General features: G+C 36.0%; 1 protein-coding gene across 3 annotated transcripts in view; it reads left to right on the top strand.

Annotated features, from left to right (window-relative positions):
- LOC144957371 (potassium voltage-gated channel protein Shaw-like) overlaps nt 1–22,296 on the top strand; it is a 295,525-nt gene that overhangs the window by 246,086 nt on the left and 27,143 nt on the right. For all 3 annotated transcript variants that reach the window (XM_078888582.1, XM_078888583.1, XM_078888581.1), the window contains one exon: nt 11,369–12,293. In XM_078888582.1, the coding sequence (XP_078744708.1) occupies nt 11,369–12,293 (925 nt within the window). The remainder of the gene's footprint in view (nt 1–11,368; nt 12,294–22,296) is intronic.

The raw sequence follows: 22,296 nt of genomic DNA, 5'->3' as shown, positions 1-22,296 counted from the left end.
CGTTCTATCTATAGTCCGATTGATAGAGTTTAGTGAGAACTAATCATTAAAATGGCTGTCTATAACCAAAAACAAAGATATGAGTGACGTCAATTAAGTTCCCTCTATATTATTCTACCCCTCTCCCTGATATAGCTAGTGTGCGCTTGGCTAAGAAGCTCACAACATTACCATCCGGAAGTATAACAGACCAACCCACATAACTCTGTGTTACCGTGAACTTTTATAGTCTGGATAACACAGTTAAGTGAGAATTGCTCATAAATGTGGATGGCGAAAAAACAATAACAAAGACCCGAGTGACGTCAACTTCATTCTATCGATAGTAACGCGTAATGATATCAAGTTAATAATACTTTGTGACGTCAGATAATGAACTGCTAAATTTCACTTTTATTAGATTTTTGTAAATTAAATCAAATTGAGCTTTTAAATAGCTCAATATCCACTAAACGTGCTCAAAGCGCTTTACAAGGGTCCCTGGCCAACAGCAACACTTAACATGTAGGACGGGACATGTCGCCTGTTAAGCAATATTATAATTTTTCGGACAGAGACAACGTTGTTAACGGCCAGGTACTCATTTTACATTCAGTACAGTGAGAGAATGTGAGTAAAGAGCCTTTTCCAAGTACTCAACTGATGTGCCGAGCGAGGCTCGAACCCAGGAACTTCCGATCCGAAAGCGAGTGTCATACCACAAGACCGCATAGCCGCAGAAATATCATCGCAGTGTTTTTTAAATCTTACATATTTTGTCCATGACGTCAGTGATAAACTAGGCAGACAGACCTGCCTACATGTACACGTCGCCTCCGTTTATGAGTCCTTGGAAGAGGCTCTTTACTCACATTCTCTCACCGTAATCCGGTGTAAAATTAGTACCTGGCCGTTAACAGCGTTGTCTTTGTCAGAAAAATTGTAATATCGCCTAACAGGCCGCATGTCCCGTCCTACATGTTAAATGTTACTGTTGACCAGGGACCCCTTGTAAAGCGCTGTGAGCACAAAGCTCAATTATTTTTTTTTTTTGATAGATCGCTATTTGTGGGACTTTGTGGTCTTGTGGTATGGCTTTCGGATCGGAAGGTCCTGCGTTCGAATCTCGCTCGGCGCAAAGTTGAGTCCTTGCAAAAGGTTCTTTACTCACATTCTCTCACCATACTCAGGGTGCAAAATGAGTACATGGCCGTTAACAGTGTTGTCTCTGTCGGAAAAAAATATGTATTATAGCCTAACAGGCGTCATATTCTTTTTCTATATGATACATGTTGCTGTATGTCACGGACCCTTTGTAAAGCGCTTTGGGCCCGTTTCGTGGATATTGCGCTATATAAAAGCTCACGTATTTAAAGCGGCGAGTCTGAGAGGTGACCACATCTAATCTCCCTTCCATACAAATTTTCTGCACCAGTTATGAACCAGTCTTTTAAAAAATGAGCTTTTATATAGCGCAATATCCACTAAACGTGCTCAAAGCGCTTTACAAGGAGTCCCTGACCAACAGCAACACTTAACATGTAGGACGCTTGTTAGGCGATATTACATTTTTTTTTTCGGACAGAGACAACAACGCTGTTGACGGCCATGTACTCATTTTACACCTGAGTACGGTGAGATAATGTGAGTAAAGAGCCTTTTCCGGGGACTCAACTATGCGCGAGGCTCGAACCCAGGACCTTCCGATCCGAAAGTGAGTGAGTGTCATACCACAAGATATTCCAAAACAAACGTCTCAAAATGTCATATCTCGTCCTACACGAAAATAAAAGAATTTAATTTTTTTTAAAATCGCTTCATTTGTCGTTCTCATGGGGAATATTTGTCTTTAGGGTCTATTTCATAGTAGACTAGAATATAACCCAGGCGTCAACCGCAGTGCACCCACTGCCGCAAAGTGGCCTATGGCGAGGTGACTTGCTCAAGTCCACACAGCGCCACCGGTTGGTATCGAACTTCATACCTTCTTGCTTACAAATCAAATATCATCATACCACGTAGCGCCATAAAGACTTACTGTTGCCTTGTGACCCCTTGTAAAGCGCTTTGGGCACTTTTAGTTAATTTTCCTCTCTATAAGACTCAAATATTATATTCTCTTTTTTATTTATTTATTTATTTTTTTTTTTTTTTTGAGGCCTGGTGTTTTCTTTCTTTTTTTCTTTTTTTCTTTTTTTCTTCTTTTTCTTTCTTATCTCCGATGATCTGTGGAGAGGAATGGTAGCTAATTAATTAGTTTAACAATGTTTGTATTGTCGTCTCGCATAATACAGCCAAACTCTGGAAAAACACGTATTTAAAATGTATGCCAGAAAACTCGTCCTTTAATTATCGATCGATTAACATAACCCTCGTCAGGTCAAAAGCTCTCAAACCCGGGACTTCGCGAAGTTTTCAATGAATTTCTAAGTTTGAGAGTTGTTGGGCAAGACGAGGGTCATTTAATTCGATGATATTTGAAGGACGAGTTTTCGAGCCAAAATCTTAATTACGGCTTGTTTTCAGAGCACGGCACAATAATAGTATTGTTTATGAAAACACTCACCCAGTACGGCGGAAAGTCTTTTGAACAATTAATTAGCAAGCAATCAGTCGTTCTCCTGACCAACCACTTACCTGATGCGCATGTCTTTTCCTCGTTTATATTCAGAGCTGTGTTGTATATTTTCTTCTTCTTCTTCTTCTTTCTTTCTTCTTCTTTTCTTCTTCTTCTTTTCTTCTTCTCTTCTTCTTCTTCTTCTTCTCTCTTCTTCTTCTTCTTCTTCTTTCTTCTTCTTTCTTCTTCTTCTTCTCTTCTTCTTCTTCTTCTTCTTCTTTCTTCTTCTTCTTCTTCTTCTTCTTCTTCTTCTTCTTCTTCTTTTTTCTTCTTCTTCTTCTTCTTCTTTCTTCTTCTTCTTCTTCTTCTTCTTCTTTCTTCTTCTTCTTCTTCTTCTTTCTTCTTCTTCTTCTTCTTCTTCTCTTCTTCTCTTCTCTTCTTCTTCTCTTCTTTCTTCTTCTTCTTCTTCTTCTTCTTCTTTCTTCTTCTTTCTTTCTTCTTCTCTCTTCTCTTCTCTCTTCTCTCTTCTTCTACTTTCTCTCTTCTTCTTACTTCTTCTTCTTTCTTCTTCTTCTTACTTCTTATTCTTCTTTCTTCTTCTTACTTCTTCTTCTCTCTTCTTACTTCTTCTTCTTCTCTACTTACATCTCTTACTATCTAATACTACTACTACTACTATACTCTATACTACTACTTCTACTATACTTTATCTTACTACTTCTATACTATACTTTCTTACTTACTATCTTACTATCTATCTATACTTACTACTTACTTACTATACTTACTTCTTACTATATTTATCTATCTTATCTACTTACCTACTATACTACTACTACTACTACTACTACTACTACTCTACTATTCTCTACTACTCACCCTACTACTACTACTACTATCTAACATACTACTACTATATACTACTACTACTACTAATACTACTACTACTACTTACTACTACTACTACTACTACTACTACTATACTATACTACTACTACTACTACTAATAACTTACTACTATAATAATATACTATAATGATAAATATAGTATATAATATACTACTATACTTATACTATATACTACTATATACTACTTTATCACTCTTCTACCTACTACTACTCTTCTACTCTCTACTACTCTCTTTACTATACTTTCTCGACTACTACACTACTACTATAAACTATAAAATATAATAATATAAATTTAAAACTACCATCTCTCTATCTCCTATGCTATCTCTCCTCTCTCTCTTTCCTCTCTTACTACTTCATCTACTCATACATACTACACAATACTACTACTATATCTCTATCTATCTACCTCTACCTCTCTCTCTACTCTCTATCCTCTACTCTTATTCTACTCTACTTCCTCTCCTCTTCCTCTTTCTTCTTTTCTCTCGATCTCACATCACTCTCCCTGTCTATCTCACTCCATCTATCTCATCTCTCATCCTCTTCCTCTCTCATTCCTCATCATCATCCATCTTTCATCATCTCTCTTCATTTCATCATCATATCATCATCATTTATCATTCATACATCATATCATCATCAATCAATCATCATCATCATCATCATCATCATCATCATCATCATCAGCACCATCATCATTATCACCATGATCATTATCGTTGCCATCATCATCATCATCATCATCATCATCATCATCATCATCATCATCATCATCATCATCAGCCGCAGCAGCATCAATATCATCGTCGATTTCATCTTCATTAAGGAATTGAATTTAAGCAACAATCTCATCTTCGAACCGAATGACAGAAACAGTTGAAATCCAATCAAAGGGCAATAATTAAATTAAATCTTTGTTGTATCGCAAGTCCAGTAGAATTGCTTCCCCTTATTATTGTCTCGTGGTGATATTCTTGTTGTCCGACATAGAGCGTATTATTGTGTTCGTACCTTGAAGGTGTGTTGTTTTCCTGTGTTGTATAATTCTCAAAAGCTTTATTATTGCTTCATTAACAGCTTGTTGTACGCATAATTTCTCCCTATCTATTTCTTCACAGATCGTTAAGTGTCTATGTAGATACAACTTGTATACAATTGCATACACGGCATAATTTAGTTTGGGTTTTTTTTAATCAACAGATTTTTATCAATCTTTCTATTGATTCCCCTATGCTTTTGTCTTGAATGCTTGGGTGAAGGAAATTGCATGAGAACAAAATGGAATGGAGTAACATTGTGTTAAAATTTTTAATAATTTTATGTGAAAAATTGCATCGCTTTTGGGAAATTTAATACAAATGCAATACAAACAGAGATGATAATGGGAACGTTTCGTGTTTTCCCTGAAAAGTACAGAAATTTTATATTATAATTGAGAGAAATTAAAGAAGAAAAATAAATATTTTTTAAACTCTTTTTTCCTATTCCATCATAATAATTTAGTAATTAGCTTAAGGGGTAACCCGAAACGATAATGTTTTTATGTATTTATATATTTGTTTGTTTTTTTATTAGAGTGAACATGATACTTTTTTCTTGCATCCATGTAATGTGTGTATAATAAACTGGCTGGTTTTTATTTTTGAAACTATTTGCAATAATTTATGCTATCGTTTTATGTCAATAAAACAACTACCTATGATATGATTTGATATTCTTAAAGATCTGAACAAGTGTGCATGAAAGGTGCCAGACAAAGCAAGAAAGAAAAAACAATTTGAAACATCCCAAAAAATCAATCTACCTCGAGGTCGACTGATTTTTTGAGATGTTTTTTTTTTCTTATATTTTTCTTTCTAGTTTTGTCTGATGGCACCTTTCATACACACTTGTTCAGTTCTTTATCTTACACCGGTGCCTGCTCCTTAATTTCTTGATATGAGATTCTTTTACTTTTGCGTTTTGGCATTCCGGATATGTTCCCAACTACTGCGAGATTTTGCCACCAAAAAGTTGTGTAAATGTTGCTGCTCGAAGCTCGTAGAAATAAATAACAATGTGAAATTGAATGTAAGCTTCAATTTAATATACGAAAACAGGTAAAATGGACGTTTCGGGTTTCCCCTTTATCAACAAACAAGATGAATGAAACACTACAGACGAATGAGATAATGTAGTAGTGGCGTTATTAACAATATTATCTCATTCGTCTGTAGTGTTTCATTCATCCTGTTTTGTTGATAAAGGGGGAAACCCGAAACGTCCATTTGACCTGTTTTCGTATATCAAATTGAAGCTTTCATCCAATTTCACATTGTTATTTTTACCAAAAAGTTCGGATTCTGAAACACGAGAGTGCATGAAATATTTTATTCTTCGCCTGAAACCAACGTGTACTTATTTGTGACCCTTCGTCTCAAAACGGTATTAAGCCGGGTTGGTTAAGATGTTGAAAATTGAATTTATAGCCAGAAATATCAGACTTGTGTTTCAGTAGTTTGTATGTTTTATTGAGGAGAATGGATACCATATTTAAGGGTTATAATACCAGCAATGTATATTTTTTGACCAGTTTAACATTTAATTCGGCTTTTAAGCATACGGTTCGTGCTGACATAATACCGTTTTGAGACGATGAGTTCACATTTTTTATGGGCCTATTGTTGTATTGGTAATAAATGTCTAGCCAAGGCAAATATTGCCCATTACAACAATGTTATTATATCAAGCCCATAACCGCGTCCGGCTATCAGACCTGCAAATGTGTGCACGTCAGGGGGAGTAGAACGATATTTATGAGATTGGTGCAGTTTTGTATTTTGGAAATCCGGACGTGTTTTAGTTTGCTGCAGGAGCTTGAGATCGGCGATGGGAACAGAATGTAGATATATTCCAAATTCCAAAAAGGCACAAAATTGTCCATTTTGTATTCCAACTATCTGTTGTTATTTCATTATTTCTGATTCAATGAATATTTTAAAAGATTGTTTTATTTTGTTATTACAGAATCTTTTGTTTTTTGATGTTTTTGTTTTGTTTTTTTACTTTGTTTTGTTTTTTCTTTTTAATTTATTAGCTTGTTCTTATATTTTGTTTTGTTTTTTGTTGTTGTTTTTTATCAATTCTTTTTTTCTTATAGTTATCAAAGTTAATGAGTCGAAGTGGCCGAGTGGTTAAGGCATTGCACTGTGACGCGTAAATGTCCCGGGTTCGAGTCCCGCTTCAGGCATTTTCGTGGGGTTTTTTCCTTGGGCAAGATTATTAACCCCCAATTTGCTCACAGTGACAACATGGGAGATTCTTGTTGACATCAGACATCTTGTTTGATGAATTATCTATATTCCTTCGTGGAATGCCTAGGCGACGATATCTTATGGTGTCGTGGCGGAAGGGCATCATTATTAATCTATATTCCTTCGTGGAATGCCTAGGCGACGATGTCTTATGGTGTCGTGGCGGAAGGGCATCATTATTAATCTATATTCCTTCGTGGAATGCCTAGGCGACGATGTCTTATGGTGTCGTGGCGGAAGGGCATCATTATTAATCTATATTCCTTCGTGGAATGCCTAGGCGACGATATCTTATGGTGTCGTGGCGGAAGGGCATCATTATTAATCTATATTCCTTCGTGGAATGCCTAGGCGACGATATCTTATGGTGTCGTGGCGGAAGGGCATCATATTAATATCTTATTTTTTGGGGGTTAAACCTTCGTGAGCCAGGCGAGATTCATGTGTTCGATCAAATTTAGTTGTTACCTTGTACCAGCAAAGTCTTCATGGACGATAAAATGTTTCTCGGGCGGCAATTGGATTCAATAGTCTGATGTCACGTCGCCCAGCAACGGCGGCCATCGTGGTTCTAGACAAAAAAAAATCGATACTTTTTATTCTTCATGCCGGCTAGAACTTTTCATATGTCTTGTGATCAGAATGTGTAAAAGTCAAAACATGATCAGATTTATAATGTTTTTGCCCTCTGGATACGCTTTTATGCTCCATGAAAAAGGGGGGGGGGGGGAAGACACCTGATGTCACATTGACTCCGATTTGAGGAATCACAATTTTCAATTCTGGAAGTCTTTTGTTTTGTTTGTTTTGTTTGTTTTGTTTGTTTATTTGCATAACCTAAGTTTTTGATTTTGTTGTATTATTTTCATTCGTCTTTTGTTTGTTTGTTAATTTTGTTTTGTTTTGTTTTTCTTTTTGTTTTCGTTTTTTTTTTTTTTTTTTGTTGATTTTTTTATTAATGTGTTATTTGTTTTTGTTTTTTGTTTTTTGTGTTGTTTTTTTTAATTTGCTTTTTCTCTTTTCTTATCATGATATTATTGGTGCCCTTCTTCAGTTAATTCTATTTGGTATTAAACGTTGACAAATGAACAATATGCTAAGAGGCAAACTCATGAAATTTGATTTTGTGACACTGTGCCCTTTTCCTCCTGTAGTCGGCGTATGTATAATATTTGTTGTTGTTTTTTGTATTATTGTTTATACTTTCAAAATCTATTTTTATAACACACAGAGCATATTTGGCTATTTCATATTCGAGTTGGTTATTTTCTTTACTATTTTACCACAACCGACGTGCACTTATTTGCAGGTCTGATAACCCATTTCCTTATGGTGTAATGGAAATCTTTTTTTTTAAATGATGCAAAATATTGTCCATTACAAAAATGTTAAACTAGGCCCATTAAGTGAATTCAGATGTCAGACCTGCATATATGTACACGTCTACCGTGCGTAGTGTGTCACATCAGAGGAGTGTAAATATGGAGTGGTAGCTTTGGATTTTAAAAATTGCCCTTCAGAGTCCATAGAGTCATTAAGTCCATAGAACATGAGTGTATTCCGGTTTCTATAGCATGAAACCGACAATAGCAATTGCGTGCTATTCTTTGGATAGGATGCTAGTCCATCGCAAAGTATTTCCGCTATATCTAACAGATCCAGCTACCAATGCACTGCTGGGTGGGCAGGAGTGTCAGAAGAAAAAAAAAGAATGTTCGACTGCATCGATCTCGGTCACTTTAAGTGTGAAGCGACTACTCTACCAACTGAGCTATCGGGACTCCCATGTAGCTTTGTATCATTTTTTTTTTTGTCTTACTTTAATTGAGAAAAGAAGATACAAAAATCAATGCGATATAATTTTGTGAGAACTACTCATAAAAATGGCTGGCTAAAAGCTATAAAAAAAGACCTGAGTGACGTCAACTTCGTTCCTTCTATATGTGACGCACCGCCCCACAGCGCTATTCTGTTGGAATGATGGTCCCGATGTAGAGATTGGGTTACAACGTGAAAATGTTCCCAAGTAGAAAATGTGTCGCATTGCGTCAATGGAGAGTTTTGGCAGATCATGCCTTCGTCACGCATCACGTACCTACCACGTATCTATCACATGACCATTCTCATCACCATCATCATCATCATTATCATCATCATCATCATCATCATCATCATCATCATCATCATCATTCTCATCACCATCATCACCATCATCATCATCATCATCATCATCATCATCTTGGCTTATCCCTCCTGGACGTGACCTCCGCAACTGCCAACCACAAAACAAGCTTATTCTGTCCTTATAAATAAAGGTGCATAATGAGTCAGTAAAGGGAGTAAATCTGACTCATGAATGAACAACACAAAACAAACGACGTTTCGGCCCTTTGCCTTTTTCAAGGAAGTTTTCAAGTATTACTTGAAAAAGGCCAACGTCGTTTGTTTTGTGTTGTTCATTCATGAGTCAGATTTACTCCCTTTATCTTTATCTCCATTTTATTCTGTCCTGCACCATCCTTTCACATTCAGTCACCGGCTTATTCTTCCATTCGCTGATGTCTTCTTGTGACCATCTTCCTCTTGGTCTCCCTCTTCCTCTTTTACCCTCCACAAATACCCTCGAGAATTTTTTTCAAGAGTGTCATAACTCTTACGTAAAAAAAAAGTGTCGCTATTCGATTTTTATACGGGTCTCGGGAATATTTATTTTATAACATCCAATCATGAAACAAATAGCAGCACTGTTTTTACGTATAATAAGAATGATCATGTGATAGATACGTGTCAGGTGATATGTGATGCTTGCTACGTTATACGTACGATGTGCTGAACCTCTCCAACCTTGCATTTTGTCGAAATGAAGTAGATAAAGAAAGAAAATTGAGTTTGTGTCAAAATGATAAAAATTAAGAAAAAAAAAATTTTAACTAACAAAATAAAAGAGACTCTCCTTAACGTGTGAATTTATCCTTATTCAAATTGTGTGAACTGTGACCTAGGTGTATAAATTAGCAGGTCTGATAACAGAACACAATTATGGGCCGTTTTTACGTTTTTGAAATGGACGATATTTTACGTTGGTTTGAGAGTATTTCCAATACAACAATTAGCCTCATAACAACTTGGGTTATCGGACCTGCAAATAATTACACGTTGACTGTGACCCATCGCCTGAAAACGGTATGATGTTGGGGTGAACTACTCGTAGATGAAAAAAAGAGGAATTTAAAGTTAATATTACCTAAAATATATTTCTGTTTGTTTGTTTTGTAACTATAAGAAAGTATGCTTCTTCTTCTTGATATCACATAAACACTTCACTCAAATCTCATTGGGTTTTTTACAACTTTGATTCTGAATGTCAAAATGACTCCAACACGTCGTGCGCATATTAGTAGTCTGATTACCGGGTAACCACAATAGGATTCAAAAGTCTGATGTCACGTTGCCCAGCAACGAGCAGCTTGGTTCTAAAGAAAGAAAATCGGTACTTTTTATTCTTCATGCTTGCTACATCTTTTTTCAAATGTCATGTGATCAGAATGTATAAAAGTCAAAACATGATCATATTTATAATCTGTTTCTCCTCTGGATACACTTTTATGCCCGTTGGAGAAATATTTCATAAGGGTGTCCGCCATTGTTTCAATAATTTAGAACCAGTTACTAAGTTACTATGCGTCATTACGAGGGAAGTGACGTCACGACTGTTGAACCCTATTATGGACTCGTTTTCACATTGTTGTATTGGAGAACATTTTGGGTGGGTTTGATTGTATTTCCATGACAACAGTGAGCCCATAACAATTTGGGTTATCAAACTTATCAATAAATAAACATTGTTTTGAGGCGTCGGTTAGAAATGTTTTGACTAGAAGATTCAGTGTCTACGACGTGAGAGGGTTAAATCACGCTTTGAAAAAGATTTTGATTCATCTTTTTTATGTACAATTATGACAAATGCATATATATATTTTATGTTGATAGCGTTTTAAATATTGAATATTATGTTTCCGTCTAAATGCAATAGCTATGGTAATTGGATAATGATATATTTCATGTATTGTTATGTTCAACAATATTGTTTCGAGCATTCGCTCTCACCAAAAAGTGAAAGTGATAAGTTGATCATAATAATACTTGAAATATTCTATTAATAACTTCTTTTATCAAAACGTTGAGCAATATTATTTCATGGTTTTTGTTTTTATAATTTATATATTTATATATATATATATATATATATAATATATATTATAATATATATATATATATATATATATATATTATTTTGTGTGTGTGTGTGTGTGTGTATATATATATATATATATATATATATATATATATATATATATAAACATTTCAAGTATAATTATGATTATTTAACTTCTACAACATTGTTTTAAGCGTTAGCTCTCATCAGGAAGTGATATATGTGTGTATATATATATATATATATATATATATATATATATATATATATATGATCTATTTTTGTAAAACGCCTAGAGCTCATATTGCATGAGACGTTGGCGCTATATAAGTTTGTATACAGAGTTGTTATTTTCAATTCTTTTAAAATCATGTTCTTTTCTCCTTTTTTGTCTCTTTCTTCCCCCAGATAATTGCCGTGATCTCTGTGTTTTTCATCGTTATCTCCATCTTGTCTTTCTGCCTGAAGACACACCCTGAGATGCGAGTGCCCGTCTTACGGAACACTACGTCCTATACCGCTAACGGAACCAGAACGTGGCGTCTAGAGAAGACGGAAACGGAACCCCACGAAGCATTTTTCTACATAGAGTGTGCTAGTAACGCTTGGTTTACGTTTGAAATTATTATACGTTTCGCCGTGGCGCCCATGAAGTTAGAATTCTTAAAGGCGCCCGTAAATATTATAGATATAGTCGCTACGCTCAGCTTTTATCTAGATTTTATGCTCACCAAGCTGAAGCAAGAGAGCGACATGCTGGAATTCTTCTCCATCATTCGTATTATGCGTTTGTGTAAGCTAACCAGGCATTCGGCTGGATTAAAGATTCTCATCCATACATTCAAGGCCAGCGCTAAAGAACTCGTTCTTCTAATATTCTTCCTTATTCTAGGAATCGTCGTCTTCGCTGCCCTCATTTACTACGCGGAGCGTATTCAATACAACCCTACGAACGATTTCGAGAGTATTCCAGTCGGGTTGTGGTGGGCCATCGTAACCATGACAACAGTCGGTTACGGCGACATGGTCCCGAAGACGCCGGTTGGGATGTTCGTAGGTGCCCTGTGCGCGCTTGCCGGCGTGTTGTGCATAGCTTTACCTGTGCCGGTCATCGTGTCCAATTTCGCCCTGTTCTATTCGCACACCCAGGCGCGATCCAAGCTGCCCAAGAAGAGGAGAAGAGTTTTGCCCGTCGAGGCCCCGAGACCGAAAGGTTCCAAGGCTTCTGGAGCCCCGGGCGGAGGAGGAGGCATGGGAGGCCCTCAGAACAGGCGGATGAACGCCATCAAGCACAACCACCCCGGCTCTTTAGATGTTAAAATGAATCGAATAGGTAAGTAACACATTACATCTCTTAATATCTTATTAATCAGTTCAGAAAATAAAAGTATTTTATGTATGCGTTTTCCAGTTATAGTTACTTAAAATATATTTATTTAGATAGTAACATTAAGTTCTGCCACTGATATTAAAATAAGATTCAGCTGAATATTTCAGCAGCGATATTTATTAATCATATTATAATCGATATTTTCCCTTTACCATCATTGTTGTGTTAAAGTGCAGGTTGCTAAATCGATTTCGATTTTACATCGATTCATCTAAAAATTATTATCTATTTGTTCACGTGTGAATTTTCTATTTCTAACTTAAATGAAAGGAACACGGTGTTAGATATCGATTATGGAAGGAGTCGATACCATCCGAAATCGATTATGCAGCTTGTACTGTATTCAGATTCCCATTGTTGACCTGGGAACGAAGTCAAAGGCAGTTCGTGCTAATTGTTTCCTGTTATGTGTCATGGTTGTAGTCTATGATAAATTCATTATTTTTATGGAATGTTAGTCATGATAAACTCATGGCTTTTAAATGTCTGTCATGATCGTAGTCTATGATAAAGTTATGACTGTTAAATGTTTGTCATGTTCGTAGTCTATTATAAAGTCATGATCATTGAATGTCTGTCATGATCGTAGCGTATGATAAAGTCGTGATTTTGTTTTATGGAGTGTCAGTCATGATAAAGTCATGACTATTAAATGTTTGTCACGTTCGTAGTCTACGATAAGGTCATGATTATTGATTATCAGTCATGATATACGTAGGTTATGATAAAGTCATAATTTTCTGTTTGGTCATGACCATGGTCTAATCTCTGGGTCATGATTTGTTGATTGTATATCATGACAGAGGACTATGATAAAATCATGAATCAGTGTTCGTTTTTTATTTTATTTTTTTATAAATGTGTAAAATGGCTAGTTTGGGCCCATAAAGGTGGTTGCCAGATATGAAACCGGTTACAAACGCCTGTATTTATTATTGTTTCTAGTAATAAACAAATATCAATATAACAGCTTCAAAAAAAAAGAACAAAATACCAAACACGGAACGTTTCGGGATCAAAACCCTTCTTCAGCCAACAACAACAAAAATACAATAAAGACATAAATAAATTACTAAATTCCAGATAGACGACAGAGATAAATGGTAGGTCTTGTCTTGTAGAAAAAAATATTGGAAAGTTCATGATCGACTTTCCAAGATTTTTCTACAAGAGAAGACCTACCAATTATCTCTCACGTTCCGTGTTTGGTATTTTATTCTTCTTTGAACCTATTATATTCTTTTTTTTTAATTTCTTCTTACAGTCCACAGCTTCCAGCAGCTTAGTATTACTTTGTATTTGTTTCTGGACTTTTTATTGCCAAATCTTGCTTGTCTCGACTACTACGAACATTTCATCGTAGCATTTTAATCTAGACCAGACCAAGGATAATTCCCCATGAGCCGTTAACTGACGTCAAATTATAATGATGTCATTAGATGTCATTTTTGTAACCTGGCACCCATCTCCGTTTTTTTTTTTTTTTTTTTTGTTGTTTTTTTTAAAAGGCCAATCCGCCACTGTTTTTCGTATCGTGTGTACCAAACCTGCATTTGTGTACAACCTGTTGTTGTCTCGTGTGTGTTGTTCAAACACACCTACGTGTTGTATCGTGTGTGTTGTTCAAACACACCTACGTGTTGTATCGTGTGTGTTGTTCAAACACACCTACGTGTCATTGTTGTCTCTCTGTGTAGCATCTTCCAGTTGGGGGGGGGGGGGGCATCTCTGCCAAAGCTGCTGCTGGTGGTGGTGGTGGAATGCTAGATGTCAGAATTGTTGAATTGACCTGCCCGGGGTTGGTCCGTGCAACGGGCGAATTGATAAAGGTGGGGAGGAGGGGGAATGGACTAGTTTATAGTTATTGGAGTAAAAGGAGAGAAGAAGAGAGGTTGTGAGAGAGAGAGAGGGAGAGAGAGAGAGAGAGAGAGAGAGAGAGAGAGAGAGAGAGTTTGGGGGTTTGATGGTTTTTCACTTCTTACTGTTATCTTTTGTACAGTAGAATAGGACAAAAAAAATAAACTCCACGAGTAGATAATGTGGGATTTGTTCAGAGCATAACAACAAATGTGTGTCTCAGGTTTCTGTAGTGGTTGTCCTGGTGTACGGACCACCAACCGGATGTGCATTGTTATGCCACGAATGTTTGAGAACATTTTTATTTATTTTTTCTTATCATTATTATTATTATTATTATTATTATTATTATTATTATTATTATTATTATTATTATTATTATTATTATTATTATTATTATTATTATTATTATTATTATTATTATTATTATTATTATTATTATTATTATTATTATTATTATTATTATTATTATCAATATTATCATAAATCATATCCATCATCTTCATCACTGCCTGTCGACCATATTCATATTATATATATTTTAAGTATCTTTTATTTATGCTTGTGGAATGTTCTGTCCTTATACAATATCATGGCCTCCCCAATTCAACTTGTCTGGGGTTGGGTTTGTTTTTATTGTGTCACAATTTTATCGATTACTTCCCTTTGTTTTCTTATTTAGGTCGTTGTGACCAGCTGCTGTGCTGTTATAACACATCTCATAGTGAAGCCTTTCAATGTTATTGATTTATGCCAAGGGTTGCTGACCTGTCAGTGCAATTCCCAGTTTAGAAATGGGATTGAAGTTCAGAGTGACAGGGAGAGGGGCACGGGGAGGGAGAAAGAGAAAGAGGGAGAGAGAGAGAGAGAGAGAGAGAGAGAGAGAGAGAGAGAGAGAGAAAAGAGAGAGAGAGAGAGAGAGAAAAGAGAGAGAGAGAGAGAGAAAAGAGAGAGAGAGAGAGAGAGAGAGAGAGAGAGAGAGAGAGAAAGAGATAGGGGGGAGGGTAATTTTCTGGTACGTTGTCGGGATATAGTAACCACGATGGTGATGGAAATTCAAACCAACAATTAGAAATTTTAAACTGGATGTTTGGATCAATTTTATCCAGATTCAAATGGGTTAAAGTCCAGATTCGGACTTTTTAAACATAAGATTGAGAAAAATAGTTCATTATTTCCGACCACCAGTTGTGTTTTTGAAGTGGTAACAAATTAAGGAGCAGGCACTGGTGTAAGAAATAGATCTGAAAAAGTGTGTATGAAACAGTATCAATACAAGAAGAAAAAAATCTATCACAAATAATCACCCTGCCTCGACTGGGAATCGAACCTGAGGAGTTGTGTGCAGTCGCGTCTCTCTAATCAGGAACTTCACAATCCAGATGTCCCCATTATTCGGACAGGTTGCCTGGAGGCGGATTTTTTTCCTTCTTTATTTGTACAGTTTGGGGACTGATTCCACTATGTCTATCGGGTATCTCTGTAGTCCAGGCAAAATGCTGGGAATGGAGGTGTGCGGATTGGAGGGACGTGACTGTATAGTTTATCAATTCTGACGTGGTGACAGCTTATCCAATCGTCGGTCTCCATATGAAATGACTGCATTACGCTTTGCAGCATGAGGCGTAATCTTAAATCCCTCACCAAAAGAGCCTCAGTCTCTCCAGAGGACTCCCTTTTCATCACTATCATCACCATCATCATCATCACCATCATCATCATCATCATCATCATCACCATCATCATCACCATCATCATCATCATCATCATCATCACCATCATCACCATCATCATCACCATCATCATCATCATCATCATCATCATCATCATCATCATCATCTTCATCATCATCATCATCATCATCATCTTCATCATCATCATCATCATCCTTGCCTTTTTCACCCTGGGTCAGGGTATAGGCCACAGACAAACAGTTTCCATCCCTCTCTATCTTGAACTTACTTTTTGTTTTATCTCGTTCCATGTCTTATCACTTCTATGTAAATCAGCTTCTTTCGGCGTTGCCCTTTCATGGGACGTAAAAACCAAACGTCTGTCCGAATTTGAACACTTGGCCAAATACAAAAGACGGTGGACAAAATTAGCTGAGGGCGTAAACCGCTTATCATAGCAATTATAATATGTCTGTAGCCTCGATCTTTTAGAGGTGCTCTACCATCATACTAGAATGCAATAATATATATGTGTGTGTAGTGAGTGCTGTGATATTTATGAAGAGGTCTATGGAAACGGTGCACATGTCGGGACCTTCCTGATTACAGTGCAATGCCTTAACCACTCGGCCACTTCGCCCCCTATCTAAGTTCTCTATTTAAGTGTGTTTAATGGATAATGGATAAAGTCAACCACTATTTCTAGTCCGATGGTGTTCGTTTTATTAGGATGGAACTGTATTTCGTGAAAAAATGTTCGAGATTGGCTGAGAGTTTTGGCCCTTTGAAATAGACAATCTAGAGAAAATTGTTTTGAGTAAAAATGGCTTCAAGGCCTCCATTTTCTCATTTCAATGTTTAACTCTCTCCTTGCCGATCCTTTTCATCATTTTCCCAAAATGGCAGGCTTACTCTTTGTGATGTACAAAATATATCTAAACAAGAAAAATGTAGATATATTATGTCGTAACCAAAGTGACGATTTTTCTGCAGGTGGTAAGGAGAGGGTTAACTGTACACAGAGAAATATCAAATTAAAACGTTCGTTGAAAGTAAAAATTTTACTCTAAAATTTTGTGAAAGAATTCAAAAATTGATAAACTTTTATAGCATTGGTATTCCCTTAAAATGTTCATTAGAAATCCCCAAACACCTTTTATGTGTGGCTATGTGGTTTTGTGGTATGACATTCGCTTTCGGATCGGAAGGTCCTGGGTTCGAACCTCGCTCGGCGCATAGTTGAGTCCTTGGAAAAAGGTTCTTTACTTACATTCTCTCACCATACTTGGGTGTAAAATGAGTACCTGGTCGTTAACAGCAGTGTCTCTGTCTGGAAAATGGTAACATCGCCTAACAGGCGTCATATCTCGTTCTATAAGATGCATGTTGCTGTTGGCCAGGAACCCTTTATAAAGCGCTTTAACTCACTCAATCCTATAGATTTTTGCTACTTTTCAAAATTGGAAAAAAATGTATTTAAAATGAGCATGTACCTACATAGATTGTTTTATTCAACTGCCATAAAGATGTAACATTTAAGAACAGTAGCTCTGATATTTACGCCTATAATTTGTCTCAGAAAAATGTAATAAATAGGCATGAGGTAAAAGTAACCCGGGTAAACTACGGATATAGTCGGTGTTAGGGTTGAGTGGGTTAAACACGTTTAGTGGATATTGCTCTATATAATTGCTCAAGTTTGGTTGGGGTTTTTTTTCAAGTTTTTTTTTTATTAGCCATACTTTCATTACCTCAAAAGAGCTTCCAAGTGACATGTGGACCATTTTCTAAGATTTTTTCGTTTGAACTTAGTGTGACCCTATATATCGACGTTCACTTATTTACAGGTCTGGTAACCTTAATTACTATGGGCTCATTGTTGTAATTTTGCAACACCCTCAAACCAGCGCTATATATACTCCATTACGACAACATGATAAAACAAGCCCTTAATTGCGTTCGGTTATCAGACCGGCTAATAAGTACACGATGTCATCTACCAATCGATCTTCATTTATATATCTATCTATTTATTTTATTCATATCTATTCATTTATTCATCCATTTATTTACAAATTTGTGATTCTTCGTCCGAGTGATATTCATGATGAAATTTGATTTTTATAACTTTTTATTGAGTTACAAAGATTAACACACATCCCGGAATTATACAGGGTCTGGTTGAAAATGGGATCCCGTCATTCTAAGAGTAAATTAGAGAGAGAGAGAGAGAGAGAGAGAGAGAGAGAGAGAGAGAGAGAGATACTAGTAGAATGATAGAGATAGAAATCGCTCCACGCAACACCATTATATAATGATGTTTCATCTAGTTCATTTTAAACCGACGTGTACATTTGTGCAGGTCTGACATCCGAACGCAATTTTGGGCCTAGTTTGACATTGCTGTAATGGACAATATTCTGTGTCATTTTTTTTAGATTCCCATTACAACAATGAGCCCATAATAAATTGGGTAGGCATACCTGCAAATAAAGACACGTCGTTTAACACACGACACTATTTATTTATCAATTATTTTTCTTTGCTTTCTTTCATTGGTTGATTTTATTTACGTCATCACAGGACAGCCAAGTGAGTAATGCCTAAATATAGTAACACGCCTGCTGACCTACTTTTATGTTACATCATCGTCATCGTCTTCGTCGTCGTCGTGACGCAAATGCATAGTGACGTTACAGTCACACATCTGTCACAATCTCGTCATAATCTCACGCTTTTCTTAGCATAGCATGTATTCTTCTCTGCTCATAGTCATATCAATATTACTATTATTGTCAAGAAAGAAAAATATCCAATCTTTCTTACATTACTGCGGCACCCTGAAAAAAATAAACTTATTTAAAACTTTGGCCAGAAAACTCGTCCTTCAAATATTAGTCGATTTAATTAACCCACGTGTTGGTAAAAACTTTCAAACCCAGAACTCCATGGAAAACTTCACGGAAGTCCCAGGTTTGAGAGTTTTTGCCAGGATGAGGGTCATTTTAATTTATCGATGTTTGAAGGACAATTTTTCTGGCCAAAGTTTGAATACGTTTTATGTTTTGGGTTTCAGGGTATGGCAGATTACAATTGTTTCTAAAAATAGAAAAAATGCCCTATCGCTTCTTTCTTACAGTAGCCATCTGCATTCATCGACGCTTTTGTTATTGTTTAAACTGATTTTGCTTATTTCTTTCCCCCCTCCTCATTCTTGAATTTATTTATATTTTTAGATATCATCTATATCGTAAAACTGCTGTCATCACTAGATATAGTCCATTAGTCTTTTTTCCGAGTTTATTTTCTTCTTTCTTTCTTTCTTCAGTCATGTTTCAGCTCCACTGTATTGTTTGTCTTCCTGTCGTTTTTAGATTAGTCTTGCTGTATTTCGTTGTCACCAGATAAAAAAATCTCTTTAACAACGTGTACTTATTTGAAGGTCTAATAAACCCATGTTATTATGGGCTCATGTTTTGTAATGGTAGTACTCTTAACCCAACGCAAAAAAAATTCCATTACAACAATGTGAAATCAGGCCCATAACATAACTGCGTTTGGTTATCAGACCTGCGAATATCTACACCTCGCTCTGTCAGATAAGTATAATTATCTATCTTTTTCACACTATAAGGATCGCCTAAAAAATGTTCTTTCCACAAGTCATATATTCATTAACATATTCTTAAAGGGCATAACTATAATAATAATAATAATAATAATAATAATAATAATAATAATAATAATAATAATAATAATAATAATAATAATGTATTAGAGTTATTTTGTGTGTATGTGTTTTATGTGTTTATGTTATAACGGATGTGTGTGTGTGTGTGTGTGTGTTTGATTAGAGTGAAAGAATTAGTTGAAGCTCAAAGGAAAGTGAAAATGAAAAACTATTTGTGGCTAAGAATTGAGTAAATGATCCTGTTTATTTATTTGTTTGTGTATACGTGTGTGTTTAAGTGTAATTCGTTGTCAAAGATATAGACACTGACATCATATATTATTTTCCTCTTCATCATATTTCCTTACTTATCTACTTATCCACTTGGTCCTTGCGTATCACATTAGGCCATAGCTTTCCTCAGAACATGCCTGTTACATGAACCAATCAGCCCTTCATAGTATGAGCGCAACTCACAATTTAACACAGAAAATAGGTGGGGGGGGGGGGGGGGGTCGTGACGTTACACCTTCGACTTTTCTGGTTTCTAAATCCTGGTAAGTGTGAATGCAACCAGTTCTTCTGAGGACAAATAATGAATACTTTACTTATTGAATCATAATGTGCATAATTATGTATGTAGCAGGATGTATAGACAGATTGTTAGGATTACGGAACGTAACAGAGCGAGGATATATGGTCGTTGTTGACGACCAGCATATATTTTTAACTGGAAAGTAAGATGCATCACTGAAACCAGAAGATTAATTACACAAGGTTTGCATTCAGTCCTCCGGAAGAGTAGTTTTACACTTCCAGTGAGATAGGATCCAGTTGTTGTTTTGTTTTGTTTTTTGGCATCACACTTTTCTTTCCTATTGGAAAAAACAGTGTCTAGAGTCATAAAGAGATGTATCTATAAATAATCCCGTTCAACACTTTTTCCTCTTGCCTTTTCGTGTCCATCTTTTTATTTTATTTATGAACGCGGAAAACCAAAATACCGATAAAATGATAATTGTTGACAGATTGTCCATCTAGATGACTACGCTTCCAATATGTGCCTGATAGCCGAGGTACATTTGGGATAATCAAATAATCGAATATTTTGTGTTTAAACAGAGAAGGAAGTATTCACTTCAGATACAACGCGACCCTGGCCAACAGCTACTTTTAACATATAGGACAAGTCATGACGCCTGTAACATTTTTTTCCGAAAGAGACATCGCTGTTAACGGACTCAACTCTGCTCTACCAACTGAGCTATCGGGACCCCCAGTTGCGTTATTGAGACCTGTCTAAATGGAGAAGAAACATTCCACGTTGTAATTTTTGTCTAAATTGTTGCCAAAGAATTCCAGATTTATAAGCACATTTTTGTATTAAATGTATTAACAATGTTATGTCTTGGCGGATGATATATTTATGGCCCAGATAACCAAAAATACCTGGCTTGCATTGCCCGAAGAGCGATGAGGAATTTATAAATTCGTTTGGGAATTTATCAATTACCATCAAATAGGAAGATATCAGGCACATTTTGCCTACTCTGGAAAAATACTTATTTAAAAATTTGGCCAGAAAACTCGTCCTTCAAATATATATCGATTTAAATGACCCTCATCTTGACAAAAACTAATCAAACCAGGTTTGAGCGTTTTTTGGCAAGACATTTACATCGATCGATATTCGAAGGTCGAGTTTACTGGCCAAGATGTTAAATACGTGTTTTTAACAGAGCACAACGGCATTGTCCTCATATCGTTGATACATTCATTTCCTGATTGTTTTGTATTGGCTTTTGGTTTTGGGGGGGGGGATATTTTCATTTTTCTTTTTTTTTTTAATTTTAGTATCTTGCCTTTTGTTAAAAAAAAGATTTATATATTTATTATTTACTTGACGATTTATTTCGATAATTCAAATTTTACTGATGCTGATATACACTGAGAGAGAGAGAGAGAGAGAGAGAGAGAGAGAGAGAGAGAGAGAGAGAGAGGAGGGAAGAAAGGTAGAAAGAAAGATAGAAAAAGAACCTGCATGAGAGAGAAAGAGAAACTGCACGAGAGAGAAAGAGAAATAGAGAGAAAGAAAGAAAGAGTGAGAGTGTGTGAGAGAGAGAAAGAGAGGGGGGATGGAGAGAGGCAGACAGACAAACAGACAAAACTTTATTATCCTTTTACCTTCGACCAGTTATTGAGCTTTTCTTTCTTCTTTACGGGCGTTTTTTTTTAGAATCAACAAAAAATACTTCAATCCATGACGGTAATTTGACAAAGTAAAATTCATATTATCATATCATCTCTCTCTCTCTCTCTCTCTCTCTCTCTCTCTCTCTCTCTCTCTCTCTCTCTCTCTCCCTCCCTCTATCGTGTCACCAATTGGCTAAATTGTTACAGCATTCTTAGGCGCACTAAGCATACCGGTTGAAATTTTAAGCCATATAATAATATTTACATTTCACTTACATCGTTTTCTATGTCTAATCGCATAGATGCGCATAGAGTATGACCTAGTCATGGTTATGCTCAATACAAGTGATATATATTATTATTTGTATTAATCATTGTAATATTTTCTGATTGTTTCCTAGTGGCCTTCCCAAACAGACAAGGTATAAGCTTTATCAATATTTTGGTTTTTACCCACACCCTCTATCTTCAACCACATTTGCATTCTGAGTTATATCTTCTTACACGCCAGGCTTGATCCAACGACGTCTATTGACGTCCAATATATACATAT

This window comes from Berghia stephanieae, chromosome 11 (assembly GCF_034508935.2).
Source record: "Berghia stephanieae isolate SIO BIC M18660-M18661 chromosome 11, UCSD_Bste_1.3, whole genome shotgun sequence".
NCBI lineage: Eukaryota > Metazoa > Mollusca > Gastropoda > Nudibranchia > Aeolidiidae > Berghia > Berghia stephanieae.
The sequence above is the reverse complement of the archived record's forward strand: the minus strand, read 5'-3'. Positions and strand labels throughout refer to the sequence as shown.